This window comes from Corapipo altera, unplaced genomic scaffold, assembly GCF_003945725.1.
Source record: "Corapipo altera isolate COAL_440 unplaced genomic scaffold, ASM394572v1 230, whole genome shotgun sequence".
Classification (NCBI taxonomy): Eukaryota; Metazoa; Chordata; class Aves; order Passeriformes; family Pipridae; genus Corapipo; species Corapipo altera.
Window position 1 is genome coordinate 763,839 of NW_020885002.1, and position 27,169 is coordinate 791,007.

Here is a 27,169-nt window from a genome sequence, read left to right on the forward strand (position 1 = left end):
TTTTCCAAGCCCTGTGCTTAGATAATTGGGAACTCCCAATTCCCACTGGGAAATGGGTATGTGGCTGGTGTGATATATCTACCAGGCACGATGTACTTAGAGCCACTCAAAGCTGATCAGGATGTTAGGAAAACACTACAAGTGCTTCTCCACCTCCTTCTGCAACCTCAGCACATCGCTAAAGGACCAATTTGTTCTCATATGCATCTCTCTCAGGACTCCTCCCTCCCCAGGAAAGGTTTTCATATTACAGATCTATAATAATCCTCATGCTAAGAGTTGAACAAATATGGATTGTCACACTGGGAACAGGCAGGCACCTCAAGGACAAGTGGAAGGGCTTAGCTCAACAGTGCCTAAAAAGCAGATGATGGTCTCCAGTGAACTCAGATCTCGAGAAACATCAGCAAAATCACTTAGAAATGCCAAACAGGAAAAGCCCTGATTTTGTTTTCTTGCTCTTCTTCTGAGGAGCAGGCATGGGATTCCTGAAAAACCTTTCCATCTCCTGACTGCCACTGAAGGTCTGGAGCAAACCAGTTGTATTTTGAGACAGATGGGCAGACAACAAAGACCTTTTTTTAAGCTAGAAATCCAACCGTTGCCTTTAGACTTTTCCTTAGCTCTGTTGGATGTCCACTGGCAGCTGATCCATGAGCCATCCCTTTTTTTATCAATGCAAAATTGATTAAGCACCTGTCTAATCAAAAGCCAGGTGCCTAAAGGCATCAGGTAAGCAAAGGTGGATACCCCTTCTTGGAAACTGTTTGTTCAGTTACAACAATCCACACAGCCAGTGCACCACATCAGAGCAACTGGCTTCCGGCAGGGACCCATCTCATGCCCATCTGCTGCCATCACTGCAGACATTTTCTGATTTTTAACTAAGGAGACTAATTTGCCCTAATTAACTTATGTTGATGTAGGAATTCCACTTAATCTCACTTGCAAAGTGCCCACAATTTGATGTTGCACCTGTGCCAGCTGTAGAATCATTTTTCAGCAGTTTTTCGTCAAAAATATACCACTGAACACAAACACCATCTCTGAGTCTTACTGAATTTGCACTCAGTGCTCACAGACATACATGACACCTTTTGGAACCAGCTTCCCACTTCTACCATCCCATGGACATCACTGGAAAGAAATTATGTCATCTCAAGGAAGTAACAGAACCACTTAGGAAAAATCATTTAAAACTTAACAAAGGACTTAATAATCAGGACTTGTGTAGAGAGAAACACATTTCCAATAAAAATGTAAATAATTTTATAACATGTTGTTCTGCTTTGATTTTTAATGCCAGTGGTAGAAAAGGGATGCTGTTTCTGCCAACATTTCTTCTGCTTTAAGCTCTCAGAATATTTTTCAGGATTTCCCCCCAGCAGGTCCATGCTGTCAGACTGGTGCCACTGGAAACAATCCTTATGGATACAGTATATTCCTGTAACACATTCCCAATGTTTGGAAGTGCCACGGGTGATGTAATCCTACAGGAGTGAATTTGTGTCATTATTCCTTTTTGTGGAAGAGGCTTGGTGCATTCTCATTGCTGGGTTCAGGCATGACTTGGATCTTCTGGTTTTTGAGGGCAGCTTCCCTCATCTTGTAATACATGAACTCGTTCTGCTGGAACAGGCGCAGCTCCATCTCCGTCTGGACACGCATGGCCTGAGGGACACAGAGGGTTACAGTGCCTGTGATGCAGGGAATCTCACAGTAAGTGAATAAAACACTGCCAAAAAACAGGCACTGTCCTCCAGGGATGTCCTAGGCCATGTAATGACCTAGGATATATTTTTACACCGGTCTGTGAGTTTATTCAACCCTTGGCTTAGCAGCACAGAGATAAGCATGAGCCATATATCCACTATTTTCCTCCTAAAGTAAGTGTGAAGGGAAACACAGAAATGGAGGTGCTGGGATCTCACCCTTTGCTACATAGAGGGGAAACAGTCAACAGTCAGATTGGTTTTATGTAGAAGATATTAATTTTTCTAAGGATATAAAATTGCATTAATAAAGATTATAGCTCTGCCATATCGGGGACTAAGACATCAATAAAGGATTTCATTTGGTATCCTGTAATTTTTTGGGGACAAAAAAGTAGAATGCTATAAAGCCAACAGGTTACATTAAGTGAGTTAAAGGTTAAATAAATGACAAATTTCCCAGATGAAATTGTAAATAGTTCCTCATATCTGAGCAGATGTAATTCCCTGGGATCTGCAGCTCTTTGAGTCTAAACTAGGAAATACCTATCAGTCACCTGAGGAAAAAATGCACTGTTGCTTAGAAGGAGTGGGGAGTGGTAAACAAAGAAGAATGAACACCAATAAAGAAAATCAGTTGGTAAACAGAGAACAACCAACACAGATAATTTGATGTAGTTAAATTACAATGCCAAGCTCTGTCAGTAAATCTGCATTATATGGGAAAACTGTTGTTTAAACATGTCTTAAAATGGCTTTTGGTGGTCTCTTTGCAAACACATGCTTCTCCTTCCCAGCACCCCCCACTACAAGTGTTATCCCATGCAAGAATGTCCTGAGAAGATATCCTGAGGTGTTCTCATTGGCCCCCTTTTAACCCCTTCCTATTGGTTGTTAACCCCTTCCTGCAACCTGTAATTGGTTACTCTGTGAATCCTCCTAAGCCTATAAATGTAACACCCCCAACAATAAACTCTCTCTTGCCTCCTCTCTGCGCCCGGTGTGCTGTCTCTGTGCCGGCCATGGAACCACGTGGGTTGTGGAAGGAGGGGAGGGCACCTCTCCCCTCCAGGCTCAGGACCTGAAGAAGCCCCTGATGCTGGAGTTCCCTTTCCCTATCCTTCAAGATGTCGGAATGGTTCCTCAGATGGAAATGGAACTAGAACTGGGTCGCCCCACGCCATGGGGGGAAAGGGATCTAGACCAAGCCTCTGAGAGCAGCAAAATCAGACTGTTGGTAGAAAGGGAGGCTCTGTCCTTGGGCACAGCAGTTTCAAAGAAGATTCAGGGGCTCCACTGCCATTTTAAATGTATATTCTGGTGCGGGATAAAAGCTATTTTTCAGGATGAAAATTTACAGTAGGAAGGGAGATGCATTTCCCAGCAGACTGTAACAATCCCCATGAAAGCGCAGCATTAGTAAGAAGCAGTCAGTACTTGATACATCTCTCAGCTCCTACGGATGGGTTGTTTCTACAGCTTGAAATGTAACTTTGCCCAGACAGAGAGCAAAGATGACACAGGATATGACACCTACCTCCAGATCTTTGGTAATTGGGTGGGATGGTCCGTGGGTTATCAGGAGAATGGCGTAGGCTTTACAGATCAAGCCATGCCCAGCTTCAATGAGACCAGCGTGCCAGTGAGTGACTCCTGCCCGCATCACGGCCATCCCCAGCTGCGCGTTGTTGGGATGATATATTTTCCTGGAAGTACATTGAGTAATCAGGTCAGAAAAAAATCTGGCTTCCCAAAAGTTTGTCAGTGATGTGGTATGTTTGCCAAAGAGCAGGTTGTTTACTCAGGTAAAGAGCCTACTGCACCCAGTGCCACCGAAATGTGCAGCCCCGGTTAGAAAGAGCAGGAACAGGTTATGCAAGGACAGAGGTACACAGGGACATGAGTTGTGAAAGATGAACAACCTGTGAACAGGGTTCATTCCACATTATTCTGGCACAAATAAAGCCCAGATCTGACCCTACTACTCAGATGGCACCAACTTGGTGCTTAATGAAATGAGAATGGAACAACTATCAGATTCTCAGTTGAAGTGGGAAGAGAAACAAGTGGTTCCAGAAACTTCAGAAATATTCACATCACCCCCTGCAGATGCACCCCTGCCTCTGGGGACTGTCAGCACCTGAGGTGGGAAAAATGAAACTTCTCCCCTGCATCCAACTTTAGAAGCTGAAGCAAAGTTAAAAATGCTTGGACCTACCTGAAAGCCTGCCTTCAAGGGCTTATTTGGCATATTGAATTGGCAGATCTTAAATCAAGGAAGGAAACTACCATAGTCCTCACTGTGGTCTGAAAAGCTGAGGAACACAGAGGGGAAGGAATTTCCTCTCTATGATTCAACTAGCTCAGTGCCAGGGTTGGGGCAATTAAAATTGCTTGTCAGGCCTGTAAGCCAGGAAAGTGACTCTGTCACCCTACTGCAAAAGAAAAAAATACCATAGGCCTTTTGGGCTAAAACTGATCAAGAAGACAAGTGAAGAGGGTGAATAAGATGATGAACTGGGCTTTTCTCTCTTCTCTATGGTTTCCATTATTTCTTTTCTTTTCTTTTTTTTTTTCTTTTCTCTCTCTCTTTTTTTTTTCTTTTCTCTCTCTTTTTTATTTTTTCCGTTAACTGCTCATCAGTCCTGTCACAAAACCTCAATAACAGTAAAGCACACCATTTTTACTGTGAGATTTACCCTGGATCTATGTGAACTAAGCCTGAATTTCTTTATTCTCACTGAGCATTTACCCCAGGACTAAACTAACTAGCCAAGATAAAATCCACGAACTATTCAACAGTGAAGGGATATCTTGAGTGACAGCCATTTGACACAAGTTCTCCTTCCTGCAGGGTACAGAGGAACAGACAATCACCTGCAGTGACAGCCTCTCTGTCCTGCACCCAGGCTCTGTGTCTTGCTGTCAGGGCAGCCCTGAGATGCTTCTGAGACAAAACAGAAAGGCTAATGAAAGATGTACCCAAACCAGTTGCCAGGTCCAGTTTAGTAAATTAAGGTGTTTGGGAGCTCTTTTGCATTTAAGAAGGGGTCCCTCTCTATCTTGTGATATATTTACAGGTTCCCATCTGAATTCCAGCATCATTGCCCTGATGGGAACAGACTAAGAAAATCATTCCTGTAACATTGCTTAACATTATGTAAGCACAAAGAGCTGCCAAAAGCAGGGCACAGACATACAGGTAGCCATCCACCATCCTCTTGGCATAGTCAGCTGCTTCCTCAAACATCTGGAGGTAGGAGAGCACCTCGGAGGCAATGCTGAGGATCCTCAGGAGGTAGATGTTCGTGTCCCCCAGCACGGGCTCCTGTTTCTTCAGGCAGTCACGGCACAGCTTCACAACCTGCACGTGAGGGAAGCAGGGGGTAGAAGGGTAAGTCTGAGCACCTTTGGTCCTGAAGCTGCCACACCAAAGCACTGTGGGCTGCATGGTCCACACCAGTCCCAGATGCTGAATCAGCCTCTGTGAAGACTGGGGAAGGTAAGACATGCTTTGATTTGCTGACAAACAGCAGCCTAGGAAAGTGACTGGTGCTCAAAGCTTTCTCTCCCAGGGTTACATTCATAAAACTAGTGAGGAAAAAGTGATATCTACTGCTCAGGAGAAGAAGGATTCCAGGAGGTTGGGGTTTGTTAGATACCAAGTGTCCTACAGGACTCTTACACCCCAGTGCCATCCACCCAACCTCCCGCAAGCACTTGATGCAAGGAATACTCTTAATGACCCCATGTGGCTAGAGACATGGAGCTGTACTGCATCCAGCTCTGATCCAGTGTCCAGATTTCTGCTCTGGGGGGGCTTCACCCTTTTCCCAAAGGAATTTAAAACACAGAGGTTGCTACTCAACTGGAGTACTCTCTGAAGAGAGCAATTAAATATTTCCTGGGTGAGCAAAAGAGGGAGAAAGAAAGAAGTGACTTGCACTCTCTCACCCTTTGCCCTTATAGCCCATATTCCAGGTGGGATATGAGTGTCCCACACCACACACCCCTCCTCAGCACCTGACAAATGAGCAGCATGAGGAGTCAGGAGGTGAAGAGAAGATCAACACAGGCAAAGACAGCCCACAGCTTGATGTGCCAAGTCTCCTGACTGTTCTGTCCCTTTCCCAGATCTCATATTTTCCTTTTTATGAGGCCACCTGGCAGAGCTGACTTGTTACACTTGCCCTGTAACTCATGTTTTTCACTCAGGAGGCCCTTGGTTCAACACCTGTGTCAGTCAGAGGTGCTGAAAGTCACCTGAATCTCCTTGTATCATCTTCACAACAGAAACTAGTCTGGGATGTTGTGTGAGACACAGTTGTGAGTTAAAGAGGGCAGAAACCAGTGTCAGCTTTTGCAATTTGAGCTGCCAAGAGGGCAGGAAGCACAAGAGGATATTCAGGTTACAGCAATGGGGAGATTGTTTCATCCTTAAATCATGGAGGTACAGAGGGACAAGGCCTGTTTTCCTGGGCAGAGTGTTTACAGCAAGAGAGCAAAAGTACCAGGACTCACTTCGTGGTAAAGTCCCTCCATGCGGGCCTTGTTGATCTTCTCCAGCGTGTCCTTGGAGAACTGGATGACCTCCTTCACCGTGTCTGCAGAGGGCTGGGAACAATGTTAGGAAAAACCAGTGAGGAAAACGCACAGCCTGACACATGCCAAAGTACATTGGTCGAAAGGATGCTTGGTCCACAGTTTGGGAACCCAAATTAGCTCACTGGGGTGCTTCCCACATCACCCTTACCTTCCTACCACTGACTGTGTGTACCAGAGTGCCCCTCAGACCTGCCCCAGACTGAAACGGGATGAAATGGACCCACTACCAAGTTAAGAGGCGAAGCTCCTGCTGACTTCAGCAAGAGTGATGCTCATGAGGGTAGTGGCCATGTACCTCTGCCATGCACAACTGGATTCCTCGACTCTCCCCACCACTTCTCCCCTCTGGAAAAGGGACACAATTGACCCTGCAACTGAGAGGTCTCACAAGACGTCAAAGAGGCTGTGAAAGCCACCAGCTGGTGTGTATCAGGTGTTCGTAGTGCAGCTGCTTGAGATAAACAAGGCTCTTGAATAAGAGATGGGTGAAATAGGAAAGATCACTGAATTTTACCCACCCTGAGAAATGCTGTCATTACATCCAAACACCTTAAAGTGGTTGAGCTCAGATTTCAGCTGCACCCAAAGAGGCAAATGTGTTTTCCCACGCCTCAAAGAACTTTGCATTTCATTGTGCATTTGGAGACCTGGTGCACATCTAGACACACCTGAAAAACACTAATGAGCTCATAATTAGCTGCCTCCACTTTCTTCATTTGATGCTGAAATACATTATGTTATCCAGCACCACCATTCATCTTCTGCCTTTCTGACCCTTTCAAATTTGCACTTTCCAACTGTTCTAGCTATCATGACCTTTCTTTTCATAAATGGGAAATCTGAAATCAGCCCACAATCACATGACTGCAGGAGTTTGTGAGAAGAGCCTGGTCTGGAGACACACAACAGAGCCAGCAGCCAGAAGGACCTCAGGGTGTGGATTAAAAGCAGAGAAACAACATTGCAAAAAAAGATGCAAGGGCTGGGAGTCAGGACCATATGACTGTCCTGTTGTCTTTTTCCCATACCTGGCCAATCAGATTTTTGAGGAATCTGAAATTCAGCTAGTTGGGAGAAGCTATTGAAAGTTTAAGATGGAAGGAAAACCAGTAGTTTTCAGAGCCATATACCCCTCATCTATTTATGGATACATATGTGTGTGTTATGATTTATTATCCTATATTATTAGACTGAAGCTATCACAGCTCATCAGATTTGGGCAGCTGTCTGAGCAGTACATAGGGTGTCCTGGGGCACAGAGCACATTCAAAGGCCATGCTAATATCAGTGCAAACCACATGGACTTGCTGCCTGAGTAAAGACTCCCAGAATAGGTACTTTAAACAGCATTTCCACAGTGGCTTTGTCTAACAAAAATCCTCCCTTGCCTTTACCAGACTTCTAAGTCTGTTGCCATTATAAACAATGGTAACTTTGCTACTCTTTGGAAGGGGTGAAGGACTGGAGGTCAGAGCAGCTGTTAGGGATGTAAGCTGCCAATCTTGCACATATTCCTAGCGGTTTTTCCAGGCAGCTGTGAGTGCTGTTGCTCTCAGGCAAGTGTGTCCGAATTCAGAAAATGTGATACAGCTGTCGGCAAGCAGCCGAGCTCTGAGGGTGAGGTCAGCCTGGATACCTATTGTCTGTGGACAGAATGTATTTTTAACAGCTGAAATCATGCACCTTGCATACTTAACAGCCTTTTTCTACGCAGGCACTTCAGATTGTGGAGGGCATTCACCCAAAAGTGCATGTTTTCCTGCTCTGTGCTGCACAGTACCTCTAATGTCACAAAAAGGGGATGGTGCATCTCTGGTGGGAGGTGTCCCTTCCCATGGCAGGGAGGTAGGAGTGAGATGCCAACTCAAACCCTTCTGTGATTGATGCTCTCAGTGCTCACTCAAGGTTTGATAGCAGGTATTGAATGACAGTTGAGGGGTTTTTATGCTGTCTACTGGAGAAGGCGTTAAAAAATATTTCTGCAGAAAGCCAGATAAAAATCCTTCTACATCAGAAAACTGAGCTCTGGGGCAGCTTTATATTATAAGTAGGGAAGTACAGTAGTCAGGATTAGCTTTAAGATGAAGCTCAGTAATTTAAAATGGGATTATGGAGTAGGGTGTTTTGCACTAGAGGAGAACTTGACCCAGCAAGCAACGGGTCTCCTCTGGTCAAATGTTCTGGTTCCCATGGGAACTCCCTCGTATCAGTTTCCCATTTCTCTAAACCTTTCTCAAGAAGAGACTTATACTCTGCAATATCCAGCCTTTCGTGATTGCCACCTATACAAGAGTTACAGGGCTGAGCTTGGTTTCCTGGTAACTTCTGAGCTGGAGGCTGAGGGTTCTGTCCTCCTTCTCAGGAAAGTGCATCTTGCTGAGCCTCTCCTGGTGGCACTGTTGGTCTGAAGCCACAGCTCCTCAACCCACCTTTGCCTTTTGGTCCTGCCTTACATCAGTCCCTGATCTGTACTGTCTGATTCATTATGTGACTGCTCAACAGTGCAGATCAATGACACGATGATACATTAAACTGCCCTGCTTTGCCTTGCCTTCCCTTATACACTTTATAGAGCTTGCAGGAGTAGAAACCCCCTAAGCTAACGCTGTCATGGTGGACAAAATCTGTGAGCAATTATATCCTTAGGCAGAGGAACTAAAAAGAAACTCTTAGAGCCGCCAGCACACTCACAAACTGGAGCTGCTGGCCAAACAACACACGCCACCGCCAACAGCAAGACACAGCCTTACACTCTCCCACTCGATGACTTGTGAGACCTCCGAGGAAAACACAGATTACTTAAAAATGAGCAGTCAAACATGTTAATTCTTCACAGTCAGTCTGCCTACAGCAACCACGCACAAATGTCAAGTGACGGTGCAAAATCCATGTGACAGGGCTTTGAAAAGAGGGACTGGAAGTTCAGACTTCCCACATTCCTGGAGCCAGGGTGATGGTACAAACCATACAGCTTCAGCAGCACTGGTTAGTTCTGTCACCACGAATCACCTGCATCACATTTCCATGTCTGCTGCTCAAAATGATGATTCTCCTTCAGTTTCTCAGGAAAAAGCCCCAGTCTAGATGCCAGCATTTTTCTCAGCTCTAGACCTAACTTTCCAATATTTTTGCATTCTGTCTGTTGATGGACTTTTAGGTTAAAGGCAAATTCTATGGGCTTTTTTTTTTAAATTAAAAACTACACTTATACTGCATAATAAGGATTAAACTGGTCTTGCATGGTGGGCTTGAATTGTGTTGTGCCCAGTGTTGTGCCCAGTCAAGGTTCAGTTCTGCTCTCATTTTTTACCTTGGCATTAGTCATGTTTTTGCCAAAATCTGACTCTTTTCTTATTAAGAGTGTCCCCATGCTGAGAAACCACAGTCCTAGAGACACTCAGATGCCTTGGTGGAGGAGACACAGCCACCACCGGGTTTGGACACAGCAGGACCAACCATACCTTGCTTTCCCCCCCCTTCACCGCCAGCATCAGGTCGTCCTTGAGCTGTTTCTTGCAGTGCTCGCAGGCACAGTCGAAGTAGTACTGCTTCTTCAGCTGCTTCCGCCGCTCCTCGCTCAGGTTGAGGAAATCCACGTAGGAAACTGTCAGCTCATCCCCTGGAGAAATCTTGCTCAGAGCCCGCAGCTCAATCCTGATTGCAAAGGAGATGAGATGTGCGCTTGGAGGAGCAGCAGAAGCAAAGGTGGGGCCACAGAGCCACCGGGGACAAATCCTGCGACCTGGCCCTGCCTTGCAGAGCTGAGCCCTCGCCCTAAGGCCCTGCTTTAGGTCTTCAGGGAGCAATGCAGAGATGAACAGCAGTCTGGTTAACTGAATACAGAGCAAGAATATAGTCACACCAGTTTTTCCTGCCCCTCTGCAAGTCCCTGGTGCGGGTATGTGAAGTTCTGATCTACAAACAGATTATGGCTCAATTACTTTATCCAGATGGGAGTTGAACCCAGACATCAACTTTTATGACGTTGCAGGAGATCTCACCAGGAAAAAAAACCCCAAGATCAGAAATACCCAACAAAATGCTGAGTTTGGACTTTAAGTCTTTTTTTTAAATACTGCTTTGCATGCTACCCTGGCTGGACTCCCAGATCCCAAGCTGTGCTGCCTTTAGTATCATTTTCACTTTGAAAAGTTAAGACAAATTCCCTCTGGGTGCTGGGTCAGGGATACCCTCACCCTGTTCATGCATCTTTACATAAAGGCTTAGAATGGTTATCTGCAAAGAGTCTATCTTTTAATAGTTCTTTTGACCTGATGCCTATTGCTATTACAACCACAATTCAACTGCCAGCCTGTGTTAGAGAAATCCATGGAAAGCCCTTGATGACAGGCTTTTGGAAAGCACTTGCCTTTCTCTCATGTCATTCCCTGCAAAACCTCTTAAGATGGACATTTAAAACCACTCCCTTGCTGTTTCACTCTGCACACTGAATCTCCCAGTTACTCTGGGCCATGTCTCAGTTGCAGGGGCTGGACAGGCACAAGTGGCTGAAGAATTTGGGCAGAATGGGGGAAAAAACCCTATCAAATACCAACTGTGAGGTGGTGCTCCTGTATCCATCTCCTCTCCCAACTACTAGTGACCTCAACAGCCTGTTTGATGTACATACCTGTTATGAGCTGGACCTGAGGGGGATGTGCTGCCCCCACCTGAACATGAGGTGCTTTAGGTGGAACCCAGCAAGGGCCTCACCAAAGGCATAGGTGGCAGAGGACTAACAGGTCTCACCAGGTGCATTAAAAGTAAGTCCTTTGGGGAAGACATGACTTATTCTGTGTGATTACATTTTTGCAAATGATGGTAAATCTCCTGCAGTACCCTTTTAATTCCCTTGTAATTCCCATTACAAGCTCTCAGCACCAAGGGCATAGCTCTGAGCCCTTCAGCTGTGCTAAAGCTGCTGTAAAAATTACTCTCCAAGGCTGGTCTTGACCTTCTCTGGCTGTTCAATCATACCAACAGCATATTTCATACAAAATTTGCCACTAAACATGCCATTGTCACAAAGGGCAGGAATTAGTTATGTCTCAACCACAGGAAAATGCCAGCCAGAGAAAAGTGCAACCTGCTACTCCAGGAGAAAGTGCATGAAAAGGAGCAATTCCCATTGGAAAGGTTTACACATATAAACATTCCTGTTCACACCTAACAGGATTCTCATTAAAGTGAGTCATGCAACCAGAGAAGCAAAATCAAGCCTCTGACTTTCACGATGCCCCTGATAGCTCAAGCACTATAGGTATATTTTAAGCAGCCATCCCTTGTGTGGAGGGGACTGATAGCCTTTGGGATAAGCCAGGAAACACATGGCATATTTTAAAAGCTGTAGTTAAAGAGACACTGTCAACCAGGAGCACACCACTGAGCTTGTGCAAAGTTCTTTTCCCCAGTGTCTGCCACGAGCAGCAAGGACCTTGATAGCTGCATGCACAGGCACAGCGAGTGCCTGATAGATCAAAACTCAAATTGCCCCAAAATAGCAACTCTAATCAGAAGTGAAACACATGTGCCCCTTTTTATGGCCCTATCTATAATGTCCTGAGTAAGAATCAATGGTGAAGAAGAGCACTTTCAATGCATTTCACAGCTTGTTTGAGGAAATTGCAGTCTGATTGAAATTAAAGTTTAAAGACAACAGTGGGGACTTAATAGGACTGAATATAATATACCAAGTGCCATGAGCTAAGCAAAGACTTTTTTTTTTTGCACATAGTTTTGTGATTTATTTAGTTGGGATCAGGTAACAGTGGCATCATTGAAAGGTGAAACATTAATCAAGTATTATGATAAAAAAGGATTGAAACCTACATCTCACGGAACTGCTTTTGTAGGCAGAGCATTCATGGGGCACTGTTTGTTGCAGAAGAAACGTGGACCATTTAGTATGTCAGTAACACAATCATTTCTCATCTCCTAATATGCAAGGTTTTATTTTGGGCTGTACAAGATTAGCAAGACCTTGTTCTGACTTTCACGCTCTTGCCATGGTCAGGGGAGGAGAAATGAGAAGTGCAGAGGGGAAATACTGACAGGGAGGAAGCCAAGGGAGAGGGTGGGAAGGCAGAGAGGGAATTCACCCTGGGGGAGATAGTCACAGTATTACCACTATCATTTTAATTTACTACAAAATGCAGAGTTAAGTGAGGTTTGGGTTTAGTGGGCTTTACACAGGGAAGGAAGAGAAGTTTAGAAAACAGGGGAAGTGAAATTTGCTGCAAACAGAGGAAGACCCTTGGGGTGTTTGCATCTTTTCCATTAAATATGGGACATGAGGGGTACAGGGCAACAGAGGGGAACGATGCTTTCAAGACTGACCCACCTCATCTGTGTGTGGAACATTGATCTTACAGCCTCATGACTGAAAGACAAAACAAATATCTGCAGTTTACACACATAAAAGTACAACAAAAAAAAAAAATGGTACATGGCACAGTGCATTGGGACGTTGTACTGACAGGAGACAAGGGGGTTCCCTGTGCCTCACTCCTGATGCACTGCATGAGAGCCTCCCTTTTGCTATGCAGCTGCCAGAACTGAAGTGCCCATCACTAGGCCATGGAGGATTTCATGGAGAACTGCCCTGGCACTCTGATTTTAGCACTGTGATGTGCAAAACCTTCTTCTGACATTTGGCAGGTGCAAGGGGATTAGTTCTCCTGTACAGAAATGTCTCCACTGACATCAGCAGTTGTAGTCCCTAAAACACAGTTTGAAATGGAAACCAGACTGAGATATCAGCCCCAAGGACTGCGCTCTGTATGATGAGTTTGTGGGTCCTCAAGTCTAGTATTGTGCCTTGAGTGCTGATAGAGAGCTCAGTTCTCACGACAGGGACTTATAATCAGGTTTACACATAAAGACAAGAAACCTTCATAATTTACCTGGGAAATAACCAGATGGTCAAGTTTCAAGTCAGTAAAAAGATACATGTGGGAGCTTTGAGAAGCTGTCAGGCAAATAAAATGCCAGTCCTCTACTTACTGCCCAGGGGGTCAGACTTCAGGGCTGCTGTCACTGCTGGTTACCTCCTTCACTGCTGGAAGCTGGTTGGAGAGGCTCTCCATCACCCCACTATGGATCTAATCCAGGACAACTGTATATCATACCATAGACTCCAACCTGACTTTGGATCAGACCCTATTTCCCACCAAGGTAATCATCCTAATGCAGTTTTATTTTCTCTTTGCATGTTTACAAGGTGCTTGATAAATGCTGGTGTAGTTTTATCAGAGAAAACCAGCAGCAATAACTGGAGTGCAAAAGCAACGTGTTAGTTGAAGAAAGGGAGGCTAGGGAGAGGGTTAACTTATAGCACTAAAGTTTGGTGAAGACAGGAAGCTGTAAAATCACAGTGGAAAAGTTTGGAGGAAATACTGTGGCTGTGCAGTTTTTGAGAAGAAATTTCCCACAGTTAATGTCTTGAACACGCTGCAACTTGCTGGATCAGCAGCAGTTTATACCTGTCACGGCTCGAAGGCTGGGAAGGGCAGAGCATCCTTCCTGTGGGCTGTCCCAAGCCTTGAGAGCAGCAGCTTCCTGTCCCAGCTCTGATGAAATGTCCCTGCATTTCCCACTGAATCTCTTCCTGTTTCACTTTTCTCTCAAAAGTTTTCTTACAGGACTTGGGTGGGAATGGGGAATGCTCAGTGGTTTTAGAGCATCCCGCACTCGGACATGACACTTCTTGCAGATAACAGTCACAATTGTCATTAGAGTCCCATTGCTAAAGTGTTAATCAATGACTAATGGAGATGGAACACTCTCACCAGATGAGGGTTGTGTTAGGAATGGTTATAAATACCTCAGCAGACAGTGATACACAGCTGATTACAAGCTTCAGTTATGAGAAACTTGGACTGTGGACTCAGCATAATCCTTAATTACTAACTGGAATTACTCCATAACTATGAAGCCTCAATATAAGGAGGAGCTAAACAGCTACTTACTACTTTATCTACCTATTTTGAGTCTAGTTAAAAAACTCAAAAAAAAAAGAAAAAATTCTTTTCTGGTTGCTGGATTTGGGGTCAAATCTTGTGTTTTAGTGAATCAGATGACAAGTTTTAAAATAACAATTACAGAGAAAACAGTTCCTCTTTAGAAAGAAAATACTGATTTTTTTTTTTTCTGAGCTAGAGAAGGAAATAAGAATTAATAGATTTTCTGAGACAGGGATCTGACACCAGGGTTGGCAGAGTCTGCTGAGTTGCCCCTTAGGATGCATCCCTGTTGTGTCCAAGGAAAGAAATCCACTCACTTGCCATTGTTGAAGACGACCGTACAGTTGGGCCAGCAGTCATGGTTGGCCTGGCAGAGGTTGGGGAAGATTCCCACACCAACAGCCTGCAGTCCTCTTTGGTCACTGAGGGTAAAGCCATTGCAGCTGATCTAATTCCAAAACACAGGTATGAAGAAGCATTAAAGAAGAAAAAGTTGAAAACCTTCCATCTGGGATAAAACATCAAGAGAAGCAGTGCAGAACTCATGCACAGGGACCAACCCAGAGCAGAGCTGAGCAAATGTTGCAGAATATTTGCTGTTAATATTTGGTTGGGCCGCCTAAGATAAACTTGGTTTGACCATGTACTGGTTTCCTTATATATTTGCTTCCTAGAAATAATTCAGAGAAAGGTCAAAGGAAAATTAATTTGAAGCAATAAAAGCAGAAAGCAAAGTTCACACTTATTAAAACAGGTATCAGTTAGAAATTAACCTTGAGAGCTGCGTTCAACCAGGTCATGTGTGCTGGGTTGCCCTCAAAGCTTATAAAAATAAGTTAATTACTACTGTTTATTATGAATTTTCAGAATGGCTTTTCCATGACAAATCTACCAAGGAGAATCATTTTATTGCCTATATGATACATTATTATCACATATGAATAGAACAGTTTATAGTCACAAACATAAAAAAAGGAAATATTTGCAAAGAGAATATGTGGTAGGACTGACCAAAGGAATTCAGCTGCTAATTGTTTTACCTTGTTAATAGTTTTATTTGCTCTCTGAACTGATTCTGTACGTTTTCTGTACTTCCTTACTTCTCCACTGACAAGCTATGCCAGTCATTAGCACATATGTCTCCCTGAGTCCAATGGATTGGATTTTGTTTGTAGGGTGTTACCAAAGGATGCTGTGTCCTCTCCCTATGACAGCACTGGCAAACCCAGCTTCTCTGCCACAACAGTCACTGGCAGAGGTGCAAGCAGAGCATGTCTCCTCCCAGATCACCCTGGCCCCTTTGGCTCTGTTGGGAGCTGAGGGGTTGGTGTATCACTAACCAACTGGTACCAGAGCTGGGGGCAGAGCAGATCAGCCTGAACTGGCTTCTAGGAATTTGCCTGTCTGCTACACTGAGAACAAAAATTTGTAGTTAACAAGGTGGCAATGGATATTATCAAATATAGTTAGTATCTTTTACCAGTTTTATTATATATATTAAATATTTATCATATAAATAATATCTATATATATATTTATTAGATATTATAAATAAATAATCCAATGCATACAATATCAATAGACAGTGATGTATCTACTAAATAGATCTGTTATATTCAAATATATTCTAGGTATATTTACTAAGAATATGTTTAGATTTTCTCAGCTCACCTGGGCGCAGAGAGATGCCCAGTGGGACTTGTGATGACAATGCAGCACCTACCACTGAGCAAACCACTTGTCTGCATGGTTATACAGACAAAATGCTTCAGACCTTGCCCTTGCCATGCCTCAGTTTCCCAGTGTCAGTGCAGAAGAAATGGGGCTGGGGAACAGGCAGTCCACAGAGGAATGAAGTCAGCCATCCTCAACTCAGGCCAGCTGGAGACGTTCTCTGGAAAGCTGGCATTAAAGACACTGCCCCCTTTGCTCTCCCAACCCCTCCAACATACCACTCCAAATATGTGGGAGATGAACTGCATGCCGAACTGCTGGCAGTGGGGCGGCCAGAACTCGAGGAAGCTCTCCACGTCAGTGCGGAGATCCTTCTTCTCCTCCTCCCCAAAGCTGTCCACATGGTTCTGCAGCTCATCAATGGAGACCAGGCAGCCTTCAGACAGCCCACTGCCTTCCCTCTCGATCTTCCACAGGATCCGGGCAGCCAGCCTGGCCGGGACACAGGCAAAGAAGTTAGCAGCACCACCACCACCCCCCACCACAAGGAGAGGGAATGAAGGTCCATCAAAATTCATTTTATAGGTGGGAAATTGTGTGCAGACAGATAGACTGAGACTGGCTCAGCTTCAGATGGCTCATGGCTGGTCACCATCCATGGGCTTTTGAAGGAAAGGAAGAAGCAAGGTTTTGCCCCTGCATTTGTGTTCTCATCTGGAGAAGTGCTAAGGACGCCCAGGTCCCCAACCCTCCACAAGTGCTCCCATTTCCTTGGGGACTCCTCTCATTTTCTTATAACAGAGTAGGGATGTGAAGCCAAATTAATGTATCCTATAGACAAATTTGGGAAGAGCCCATCTCCTATTTCACTTTTCCACCTACTCCCCACTTTCCCACACCTCCTAAACTATCCAGGGTGGGTTTTCCTCACCACACTCAGCTGCAGTAGAATTTTTGGGGCCCAGCACCAAAAAAAACAAAAGCAGGAGCACATCCCTTGCACCCCAGATGCTCTTTCAAGTCCCCATCCTCTCAGCCCAAGGATAGTCTTGGCACTTCCTAAACTTTCTCCCACCTCCACCCTGTCCAAATCAGGCCACCCAGTTCTTCCTTGCCATGGGATGCACTGTCCTCTCCCAGGCTGGCAGCTCCGCCCCTGCGGGTCGGCTCTCACCTGATGTTTTCAGAGGGTGCCTTGCCGTGCCTCTTGATGGCAGAGCACTCGTTTTTGTGGTTGAGCCAAGCCGCCCTCTGGCAGGTCCGGTCGCAGTAATAGGCAAACTTGCACTGGCCACAGCGGTGCAGCCTCTCCTGTCTCTTGAAGCATGTGTGACAGATGACATGTGTAAGGCTGGAAGGACAGAAGGACACATTGGCTCGTACCTCAGTGAGGGCCCCCTCAGCCCAGCTCTGCCAGCTTTGCATCCCTGGGCTCCCCACAGCCGCTAAGGATGGACCCCTCAAGATTTTTTGGGAAGGTGAAGAAACATCCCACCCAGCTTAATCCTTGTGTGCTTGCCTGGTGCTGTTCCTTTTCTGTTTGGCTACTTCAAAGAGACAAAGAGTTTGTTTAAAGGAGGACAGCAATAAAGCATTACCCAGCTCTCAGCCCTCTTGTATTAAGCTCATCTGCTCCTCCTCAGCACTGCTGCCATCAAGAGGATTTTCAGTCTGGTTTTGGTTTCTGTCTGGCCTGTGGTGAAGCACCAGTCACCCACTGCTGAGCAGAAAGCAGATGCCTGATGTGCCTGTGGCTCAGGTGAGCACAAAGAAGAATGTGAAGGCAAAGAACAAGCCCAAGAGCTTTGCCTGCCTGCAAAGCCTCTGAATTTGACTGAAATGAGCACTCCTCCGAACACTAAGGTTTTCCTGGGCCCCACGTGGACCAGGTCACAAAATGGTGCAGTGGCCACCACTGTGCTCAAGAGATTTAGGAAAACCTTGGGTGAGAGGGACCAAGCAGGAACATGGCTCTGAGCTGTCCTAACTACTATCCTAAGCTGTCCTTGGGCACACGCACACCATAAGGATAAAAACATACATCAGCAATGCTCTGCTAGGGAGCAGACCAGAGGAGCACCACAACGAAGACCAACAGAGCGAAGTGGTTACATGGGGAAACCCTGGTTTTGTGCTGCTTGAAACCAAGATGTTTCCAAGGATTAAAAGGCAGCTTTGTTTGACACTTCTTTTTGCCACCAGACCGTAGCTGTTCTGGAGGCACTGCACTTGGTGATTGTGGCCTTGTGTTGGAAATTACATGAGAGAGCCAACAAAACAACCTCCTTGAAGGTAGATCTTCTCACCAGAGTGTTTCATGTCTTCTCCTCCTTCCTTTGGTTGTGTCATGTATGTTCTGGCTGTCCACCCCAGGCTGGGTTGGTTTGGGGCTCTCCTGGTCCCAGTGACTCCAGAGAGATGCTCAGCATGGATTAGTGAAGGTCTGAGGGACTAGGACAGGCTTCCAGCAGATCCCCAGGCATGACTGCCGAAGGATGAGAGGATTTCCAGCTGCTCAGGGATGGACAAAAAACAGCAAGAAGCTGAAGACAGAGGAAAGGTGAGCTCATAGGAGCACTGGGTGGAGTAGGACATGGTTGGCTGTAATGCCAAGTTTAGGGACCAGTATGACTGGCTGCATTTATGATCACGGTGAGATTTTACTAATAAATCCAGGATGTTTTTGTCTTCATGAGGCTGGTATGTTGCTGAGCTGAGATCATCAATGACTGAGTGCTGGTCAGTGGTACAAAATATGCCACTGATGGGGGTGATGTTAAACATTAAACATACTGAGCACAGTGCCCAATGTGAGGATGTGCTCTCCCCTCAGGGTGTGAAGTTCTCCCTGTTTAGTCTGACATTAGCTTTAGCACTGGGCTCTTCAGGCCACTTAAAGCCTTCCTGCAGAGGGGTTAGTGATGCAGATTTCTCCTGCAAATCCAAAGAGCCTGACATGTCTTTCTCTGATGCCAGCAGCAGCAAGTGCTGCTCACCAGCTATTCCTGCCCCTGGCTCTGCTGAGAGGTTGCTGTGAGTCAGATGGTGATGAAATACTCTCCAAAAGGGGTAAATTTCTTCTTTGGGGGGTTCAAAACTAGATTTCCATGAAGCATCCTACAATTGTATGCACATGCCTAAAAACAAGGCTGCAAGAGGAACACATCAGAGGATACAGGTGAAGAAGTCTAACCTCCCATCCTCCCTCAGAGAGTGTCCAGGGTCCCAGACCAAGGGGAAACCTCCACCATGTGCCCCTTCCAAGTGTCCAGCTGCTTGCTCGTAGGACTTAATTCACTGAGAAGGAGGGGGACACACCTTGGTCTCCTGCCCAAACAACTTTGGAACTTTCCCCTTGCTGCTAGAGAAGGCTTTTCACTGCCTGATTTGGTGTCTCCAGCTGTCTGCTTCTCCAGGCAACCACCCACTTTATCTGGGCCTCCAGCCAGGCTCCACAGTACAGGAGAGCTTAAATTCCCATCACTCAGACACTGCTGGTGCCAGAGAAGAGGTTTTCCTCATTGCAGAAAGCTCACAGACCACAGAGGCTTCATGATCAAGGGGAGGTTATCATTGTCCACAGCCCAGAGTGGGGAAACTGAGGCACAAGGAAATAAAAAAAATTCTTGATGATCCATGAGGAGCACAGGCAGGAATCAGACTCACAGCTCCAGAGAGTTCAGCCCAAAGGCCATCCTGCTTCTCCACTATACATACACACATATATATATATATATATGCATATTTATATCCATCACAGTGCATTTAACAATTCTCTTTCCTCTGGCAGTGTTGTGTGAGGGTCTCAAAAAATCAATTTGGTGCCTTGGCTTTTGCAGGATGAAGAGGGCCATTGATTTAAAAGCAGGATGACCCACAGCAGACAAAACCACTGGATTTGCAAAAATGAGGTTTGGAAAAGGAGGTTTTGAAAAATGAGCAGTGCCAGAGAGAGCCCAATGTAAGGCAAGCACCCGGAATGGGGCAGGGGGAAGCATGTCTCTGGGAAGGGGGATAGAACCAGCTCTGCTGTGTCAAGTGGAAGAGCTGGGAGCTGATGAGAAATGTGAGGCTGTGCTCTGTCAGCTGTCAAGTCAGTGGGGCAGAGAGGTGCAAGAGAGATTACACTCCTTGTAAGGCAAAGGAGAGCCAGAGAATTGATAAAACCTGCATGGTTACATTGTGCCCGGAGATACCTCGGGGAATGGGGCTCCCTCCTGCTGCCTGGGTGTTCTGAGGGCAGCCAGAAAGCATAAAACAAGAAGTTTCTTTGTAGAGAGGAATGACAGGTTGGAAGGGAACACACTGCAGCAAACCCCAAGTTCTCAAACAGGTGTTTCTCTCCCCCCAGCTTGCTCCCTCAGAACAGAAAAATACTGAAATGTTGGCTTTGCATTTTGCTGTTTATCACATAGAGTGCCCACACTTTCCAAAGCAAATCCAGCCTGCAGAACTTACCACCAGCTCTAGAAAATCCCCATTTCTGAGGAGATGCAGCAATGCACAAAAAAAGTTATACAAGATTTTCCGAGAAAGCAAAGGAACAGTCCAGCCACAATTACTCACAGGTAATCTGACTGGCAGGCTTAAGAAATACTGCATCTTTCACAAAACCCTTGCAGGATTCTCCATGCCCAGAAATGTTTTAAAAGAAGACTGGGTTTATTGATAATGTGTGCTACCATGTCTCCAGTGGCCTGGGCTCAACTCTTGGCACAGTAAAAAATCGGGAGACACAAGTATTTGAGATCTACTACCTAAATCTTCAGCCAACACTGGTCAAGTACTGCCTGTAAGCACCTAAATCTCCCAGGTGCCCCTTAGCAGTTGTGCAAACTCCTGCTGTCCCAGAGGAGCTCAGAGCTGGGTGCCCCAAAAGGGGTTGCCAAAGTGGGGCTCTCCCTTGGCCCCAGAGCTGGACCTTATGCCAGGCTCTGATACCATATGGAGACAAACAACACCAAGAACACTAAAGGCTTGCAGTGATCCACAAGCTACTCTCTCACTCCTTTTGCAATGATTAAGGTCCCCCAAGGACAGGTGGAGCAGCCCAAGATTCTAGCCTGTGGAAATCACTGGTCTAAAAAACCTTCCCTGTCTGGTCTAGAAAGTGTTTAACTTTCTAGAAATGGCTCCAGGTAGCCCAGACCTCCCCTCTCGGTACAGAGCAGCCCAATCCCATGTGGTCAGGATGCTGCATGGCCAGGCAGCACCAAAAGTTTCTGGAGAGTATCCTGGGTAGGTGAATGCTAGTGTGGTACCTGCCCAGGAGCCCTGAGGGTTTCAGCCCTCAGAGTCTTGGTGCTCAGCTTTCCTTGCTTTAACACATGGACAACACAACTGCTTTCTGCTGTGTCTATGTACACCATGGCCTCTGAGGTGATCTCTGGCCACTCATTCACTGCCATCTTCCACACTGTGAGCCTTTTTCCCACCTTGCCCAAAAGCAGGATCTTCATTAGTACAGTGATACCTCCAGCCTGTCAAACCTTGCCAGGTCAGTGATTTATTGCTGACTCGGAGGGCAGATGCCACTGACTGACTCATTAAATGACTTTCTCAGGTTTCCTTGGCCTCCCATCCAAGAGTCAACCAAGTTGAACTCTGAAGAACTCATGTGCTCTGATGTTACGTAGATGAGACGCACAACTACAAACTACTAATCCTGGATGTAGCTGCCGTGACAAAAGCAATGATTCAATGTGACAGCCAGAGGTGACAGACCACTGACAACTAAACCATGGCTCCTGCAAGCACAGCTCTCAGTGAAAGCAGAAGAAACAAATAACTCTTGTGATTGCTTGGATTGGATTCAGATGGATTAAGAACTATTGGACCTGCCAGGACAGAGGGCTAAGCACTGTCACACAAAATGTATTAACCTCATCTCTAAGACATTCACAACCCAAACATCTGCCATCCAGCACACACAGCACTTCATTCACTGGCCTGGAAAAGCCAGGTGAGATGGCTTTAGTGCAGAGAACAGAGGAGGATTTCATTGAGTAGCTGATGGACATAGTGAGGAGCTCACAAACTGTTCAACGCAGGTTCGTTCTACTCTGTACATCATAGGGGATACACATGGATGAAATAACTTATACCCAAATCCTATTTATTACTGGCTGGTTGTCCTCAAGCTGCTACAGATGACAGCAGAAGAACAGCTTAAAATGTACACAAAGTCTCCTTGGCTTTCAAAGTAAAGTGTGTAACACTTCAACAAAGACAACAGTCTAAGGAAATGCACCTTCTGTTCCAGCACTGAAAGAACAAGGGAGGTGTTCAAAAGCTGGCCTCTACTGAGACTACCTAATGATGAATTATTAGCAAAAGAATGGGTTTTCTCCTTTAAAAAGGGGTTGGAGCTTAGTTGTTTTCATCTTTAAAAATGTCAGGGATGACATATCCCAGTTTGTCTTATTTGAGTGGAGGATTTGTTTTAGACTAATGTTTGACTATTTTATTTTTAGTCTTTCTTTACGAAATTTCCCAGCCTCTTTTTAGAGGTGTGGGTGTGGTTTTCTTTCAAAAAGCTAGGTTTTCTTCCAGGTTTTATCTAAGCTTTTGAACAAATGAGACAATAATAAAAAATCAAACCCCAAAACGTTCTAAGCAGCATGAATTATGAACATTAATGAATGAACATTATCTCACAGTATTTACTGGCATCAACTCAAGGAATTCGTTTCTATAATCTTTTCAGAATCATGCTGTTATGGAAAATTTTGGGTTTCTTATACTCCTAGCTACAATAACAGCTTCAATTCCACATTTCCTTGGAAAAAGTTTCAGGCCTGTTTCATACATCAAAAAGAATGATCTCATTTTTTTTAGCCATTTGTAGATCACTCATCAAGTAGATCCTCAGGTGATCCTGGCTTTCTACCACATGACACTGTTTCCCTTGACTACTGTATCTCAAACCCCACTGGTTAAAGAGCAAACCTTCTCTTGACGAAGGCTGACAGAGACATACGAGGCATCCCCATGCTCGTAGGAAATGTAAACTCTTACAGGCTTGAGAGCCAACTGATGTGCCAGAGGAGAAGGTCACATACAGTACATTGAGCCCAGGCCCTGGGAATGCTGTCGTCCTGAAGGTGTCAGAGGGGAAGGAGACCTGGGATCTTCAACAAGAAAGCGAAGAGGGAGGAAGGATTGAACCCCAGCACGTAAGCAGAGCACTAGAGAAAGCTTCAGTGGGAATGGGAAATGCAGAGGGGCTTTGCAAATTGAAAAATCACCCCAACAAAAGCAATTAATCCCTTGAGAAGAAAAATTTCCAGCCTTCTGCATCTACTATAGGGCAAAGCAGGCCTGACACTGGTATTTTCTGAGAGATATTTAGCTGATAACAGCAGGGCTGAATCAAACACAGATCAAACTGTGCCTGCACTTTATCCAAAGAGCAAAATACTGGAGATCACACTGAGTTCTTACCCTCTTTCAATCCATATTCACCGTCTCTCTAGGCACCCTGTTCTCATTCAGGTAGAAGTAGCAGGCTTAATACAAGAGTCAACACCAGGTAAACACTGTGTTAAGCAAAAAAGTTATAGAATCATAGAATCAGAATGGTTTGGGTTGAAAGGGATCGTTAAAGGTCATCTGATCCAACCCCCCTACCATGAGCAGGGTTAGCCTGCTGAGTCATACCCTGGCCTTAAAATCTAAGAAACTGTGAGCTGGGAAATGTTTATAGGAACCTTCTTTAGCTTTGAGTTTTATGTATTTCTGGACTAAAAGTCTCTGGCACTGTGTAAGAAACTGCTGCTCAGATGACTGGGCTGAAGAGTGCTAGCCCTCACCAGACTGTAGGGGACTGCAGGGCCTTCCAAGGTGGGATGCAGGCTGTAGATTTAGACACCTAGATGTGCTCATCTCTACCCCCTCTGTCTAAGGAGAGATTCAATCATAACACTCACTGGGGTCTGGAAAGTCATTCAGCTCAAGGGTGTCTGTTTTCAGCACACATTATGGTGTTCCTTTGATTACATGGGCACTTAGGGCTGGATTCACTTGTCTGAACACAGGAGTCCAGTGCTATTTTAGGCTCTGCAGGGACACCCAGCCAGCCTGAGAAGAGGCCTGATTCTCAAAAATCCTGGTTTTTACCTGTCACCCTTAAGAGGATGTCTCAGACAGTCTGGGGCATCTCAAATTCTTTAAAAAGGCCTTGGCTTTGGGTGTCTCCATTTGCAAGCTGAGTCTCAAAGCATATTGCTGGACAAGTAGAGATCAGCTCTGCTCTCTAGTGCTTCTGTGTTTGTCTTTATGCACAAAGAAGCTGAGATCTGTGAAAAATTTGGTCCCATGTTTGGTAAGACCTGACCCAAAAAATTAAACCCACCAATCACTCTCATTTCAGTCCCCTTTCCGTAGGACACATACAGAGTGCTTTCAGCAAGAGATTAAGGTGCTGAGTTGAATTAGGATGAGGGACTGTGGACTTTAGGTTTCCCTGTGCAGGCTAAGACCCTTTTTAATAGCATAGACTCAACACCAATTTTAGGACTTATACAGGTGTGTTTGTGGGCAAGGTAAACCATATGCCTCTTCACTGGACTTCTGCATCATCCATGCAGAGGCAACAGCTCTTCTTTCAGGGCAAAATCAGCCACCACGGCCTAGTGTGAATTTACTCTTGCAGGTCCTACAAGGATTCAGACTGCCCTTCTCTGACAGCAATCAATTCAATGGGTTTTGATGCAACTGAATACTCTGGGGTAGCAGTAGAAGATGCCTTCAAAACCAAAGCCTGAGGTGTGTAAGAAAAGCATCAGGGTAATTTCCACAACAAAAATGTGTTTTTCCATTATATCTCAGGCCCAGCTTATCCCCTGTCAAGCACTAACCAACAGGCATTTAGTTGGCACTGCCTGTTTCAAATCTGGGGACTGCATTTCCCCACTGACCTATATGAAGTGCTATGGGATGAAATGTGTCACAGGAGGGTAAGAGTCCATTATTATTTCACGACAGGAAGAAGAAGAAGATCAGAATGCCTTGAAGCCATCTCCATCCTCTCCCCTCACAGAGAAGTGATGCACTTGCCTCCTTGCTGCTCAACTTCTGGACCTGCCCTCTGGAAAATAAACAAACCCAGTGTGGGGAGGGACTGAAGCACATCTCTCCCCATCTGAGGTTTTCTGTTGGAAACCTAAGCCTGAGACACAGTCTGCAGTCTAAGAGCTGATGGAGGGATAGGTTCTCCCCTTATCTCACATTACACAACTGACATTTGAAAATGCAGCAAAGCTGTAGCTCTTCAACATGGGCAGCTCTGCTCTATGCATGATGCTTGCAACATTTCACATATAAGAAAAAAACCTCTCTACCAGCCATCAAAAGCCAAAATGTTTTCAATGGGTTTTAATTCTTTTTTAAAAAATTATTGTTAATAAGGCATATGGGAAAAATAACTGTCCATAGGCACTTCTGAAGCAAAAATAATATCATCAGAAGATTCCAGCTAGTGACACAAGTGAAACTGAAGTAGAAGAGCTAAAAGGACACATCAAGGAGAGATGATTTTGTCCCCAGCTACTGTAATTGAGCTCAGGGTTAAGACTTCAAGAACTCAGCATTTTAAAATGAACAATGACATTTTTAATGTGATCTCTTGCAATGACAGATTAAAATAAAAACTACAGGTGTCATTGCTGCTATTGCAAAGATTCATAATCATGTTCACCCACTGACAGTTAAAGGGCAAGGAAACAGTGAAAAACACACACAAAAAAATTATTTCTTGCCCTGTCCATTTAATCCCCAGTCCTCTGCTACTGCAAGATCACACAGTAGCACTGATCAGCTTCAAGTACAAAATGACTGGGACTAAAACAGCAGCATGACCTCTGCTTGTGCCCCAGACTTCATTAGGAGAGCCTGTTCAATCAGGGAAAGCTCAGCTAGGCTGGGCTGCTCACATACTTGTTTAATGTGCAGAATATTTACTAAAGTCATTGGTTTGGGGCAAAAAAATCAGTCTTGGGACTGACCCTGATGCCCTTGAAGAACACTCACAACTTTCCTAAGCCCAGAATGAAACCTTCAACTGACATCTAACTCTTCAGTTTAAAAATTAGGGCCACATTCTGTTCTCAGTTATTCTCTTTATTATAAGCCTGAACAAGTCCCATTCATGTCTGAGGCTTTGTTCTAGATTTAGCCCCATAGACATTAACACAGAAATTGGTTCTTTACGTCTTTTAGCTTTCACATTATTTAAGTGAATCTTCCTCTGATTCAAAGGGCAGAAGTGGGGACCTACCAGCCACACTGGCAGGGCAAGTTAAGCAAATGTTGTTTATGCTTAAAACAAGCAGCAGAAAAGAAAAACGTCCTTGCACCAGAACTTAATTTCTGGCTATATCAGTGTGGACGTAAATTTAAATCCAGTCTCGTGCAAGAGCAAAAGCAGACACTTGTCTCCAGTTGACTCAGCTATGTGTAAATATAAAATCACTTAAACACAAACAATGTCAGCTGCTGATCCCCACCAGCTCCTAGTCCGAGGGCAGCGGGTGATGAAGCTGCGAGTACAGCTGGAGGTGGTACATGTGAGCAGAGCACAATGGAACTCACTTTTATCGTGCATTACACACCAGCGGCTTCAGCAAAGTCAGTCCAAGATTGCTGTACCTGAATCACACCAACTCCTGGCTGTTCACTGGGGCATAACACTGGGCTGGTTTTGTGAGGCACAGAATATATGCAACTTTCACTGCATTTGTAAAAGCTGATGACACCAAGCACCTTGGAAGGTCACATCCTGGAAATACACTGCACCATATGAAAAGTAAAAAAGATGATCTAAGCCCTGGGAAGCACATGCACTGTAAGCTGTGAATGTATCTACAGAAGTGCTTCTGAATTCCTTTTGCTCTGTTTTCTGACATTGTGCACTTTCAAACTTCTATGCAACCAGGCAGATGAAATTTTGCATCAAGATTACTTTTGGTCTGTGTGTTACAAGTGCTTTCCTCTTTCTTACCTGTCAAAAACCACGGCTGCATAGGCTGGCTCCGCAAAGATGACATCCCCAGGCAAGAATTCCTTCTGGGCTTTCAAGCCCCTGCCTTTGCCTTCAGTTGTGAACACTTCAACTGACTCCATTCCTCCTTTGGTCATCCCAGGGACCCCGAGGCTTGGGAGGTGGGTATCTCAGAGCAAGCCAAATCTCCTGCCACTCCTATCAACTTGGACTTGCTG

The 27,169-nt window shown here is 45.2% G+C and overlaps 1 protein-coding gene across 2 annotated transcripts; it reads right to left on the reverse strand.

Moving 5' to 3' along the window:
* Nucleotides 1-1,045: 1,045 nt before the first annotated feature.
* Nucleotides 1,046-27,169, reverse strand: SMYD1 (SET and MYND domain containing 1). Of its 2 annotated transcripts, XM_027667169.1 has the most exons (10): nt 26,952-27,169; nt 17,127-17,303; nt 16,231-16,444; nt 14,596-14,726; nt 12,658-12,696; nt 9,779-9,971; nt 6,234-6,326; nt 4,913-5,076; nt 3,250-3,418; nt 1,046-1,671 (listed from the first exon to the last, which is right to left on the reverse strand). In XM_027667169.1, exons 1-10 carry the CDS (start codon nt 27,086-27,088, stop codon nt 1,513-1,515), a joined length of 1,476 nt encoding a protein of 491 aa, XP_027522970.1. In that variant the 5' UTR covers nt 27,089-27,169; the 3' UTR covers nt 1,046-1,512. The 2 variants fall into 2 exon arrangements, with proteins under 2 accessions (XP_027522970.1, XP_027522971.1); XM_027667170.1 differs by lacking the exon at nt 12,658-12,696 and having other exon boundaries at nt 26,952-27,168.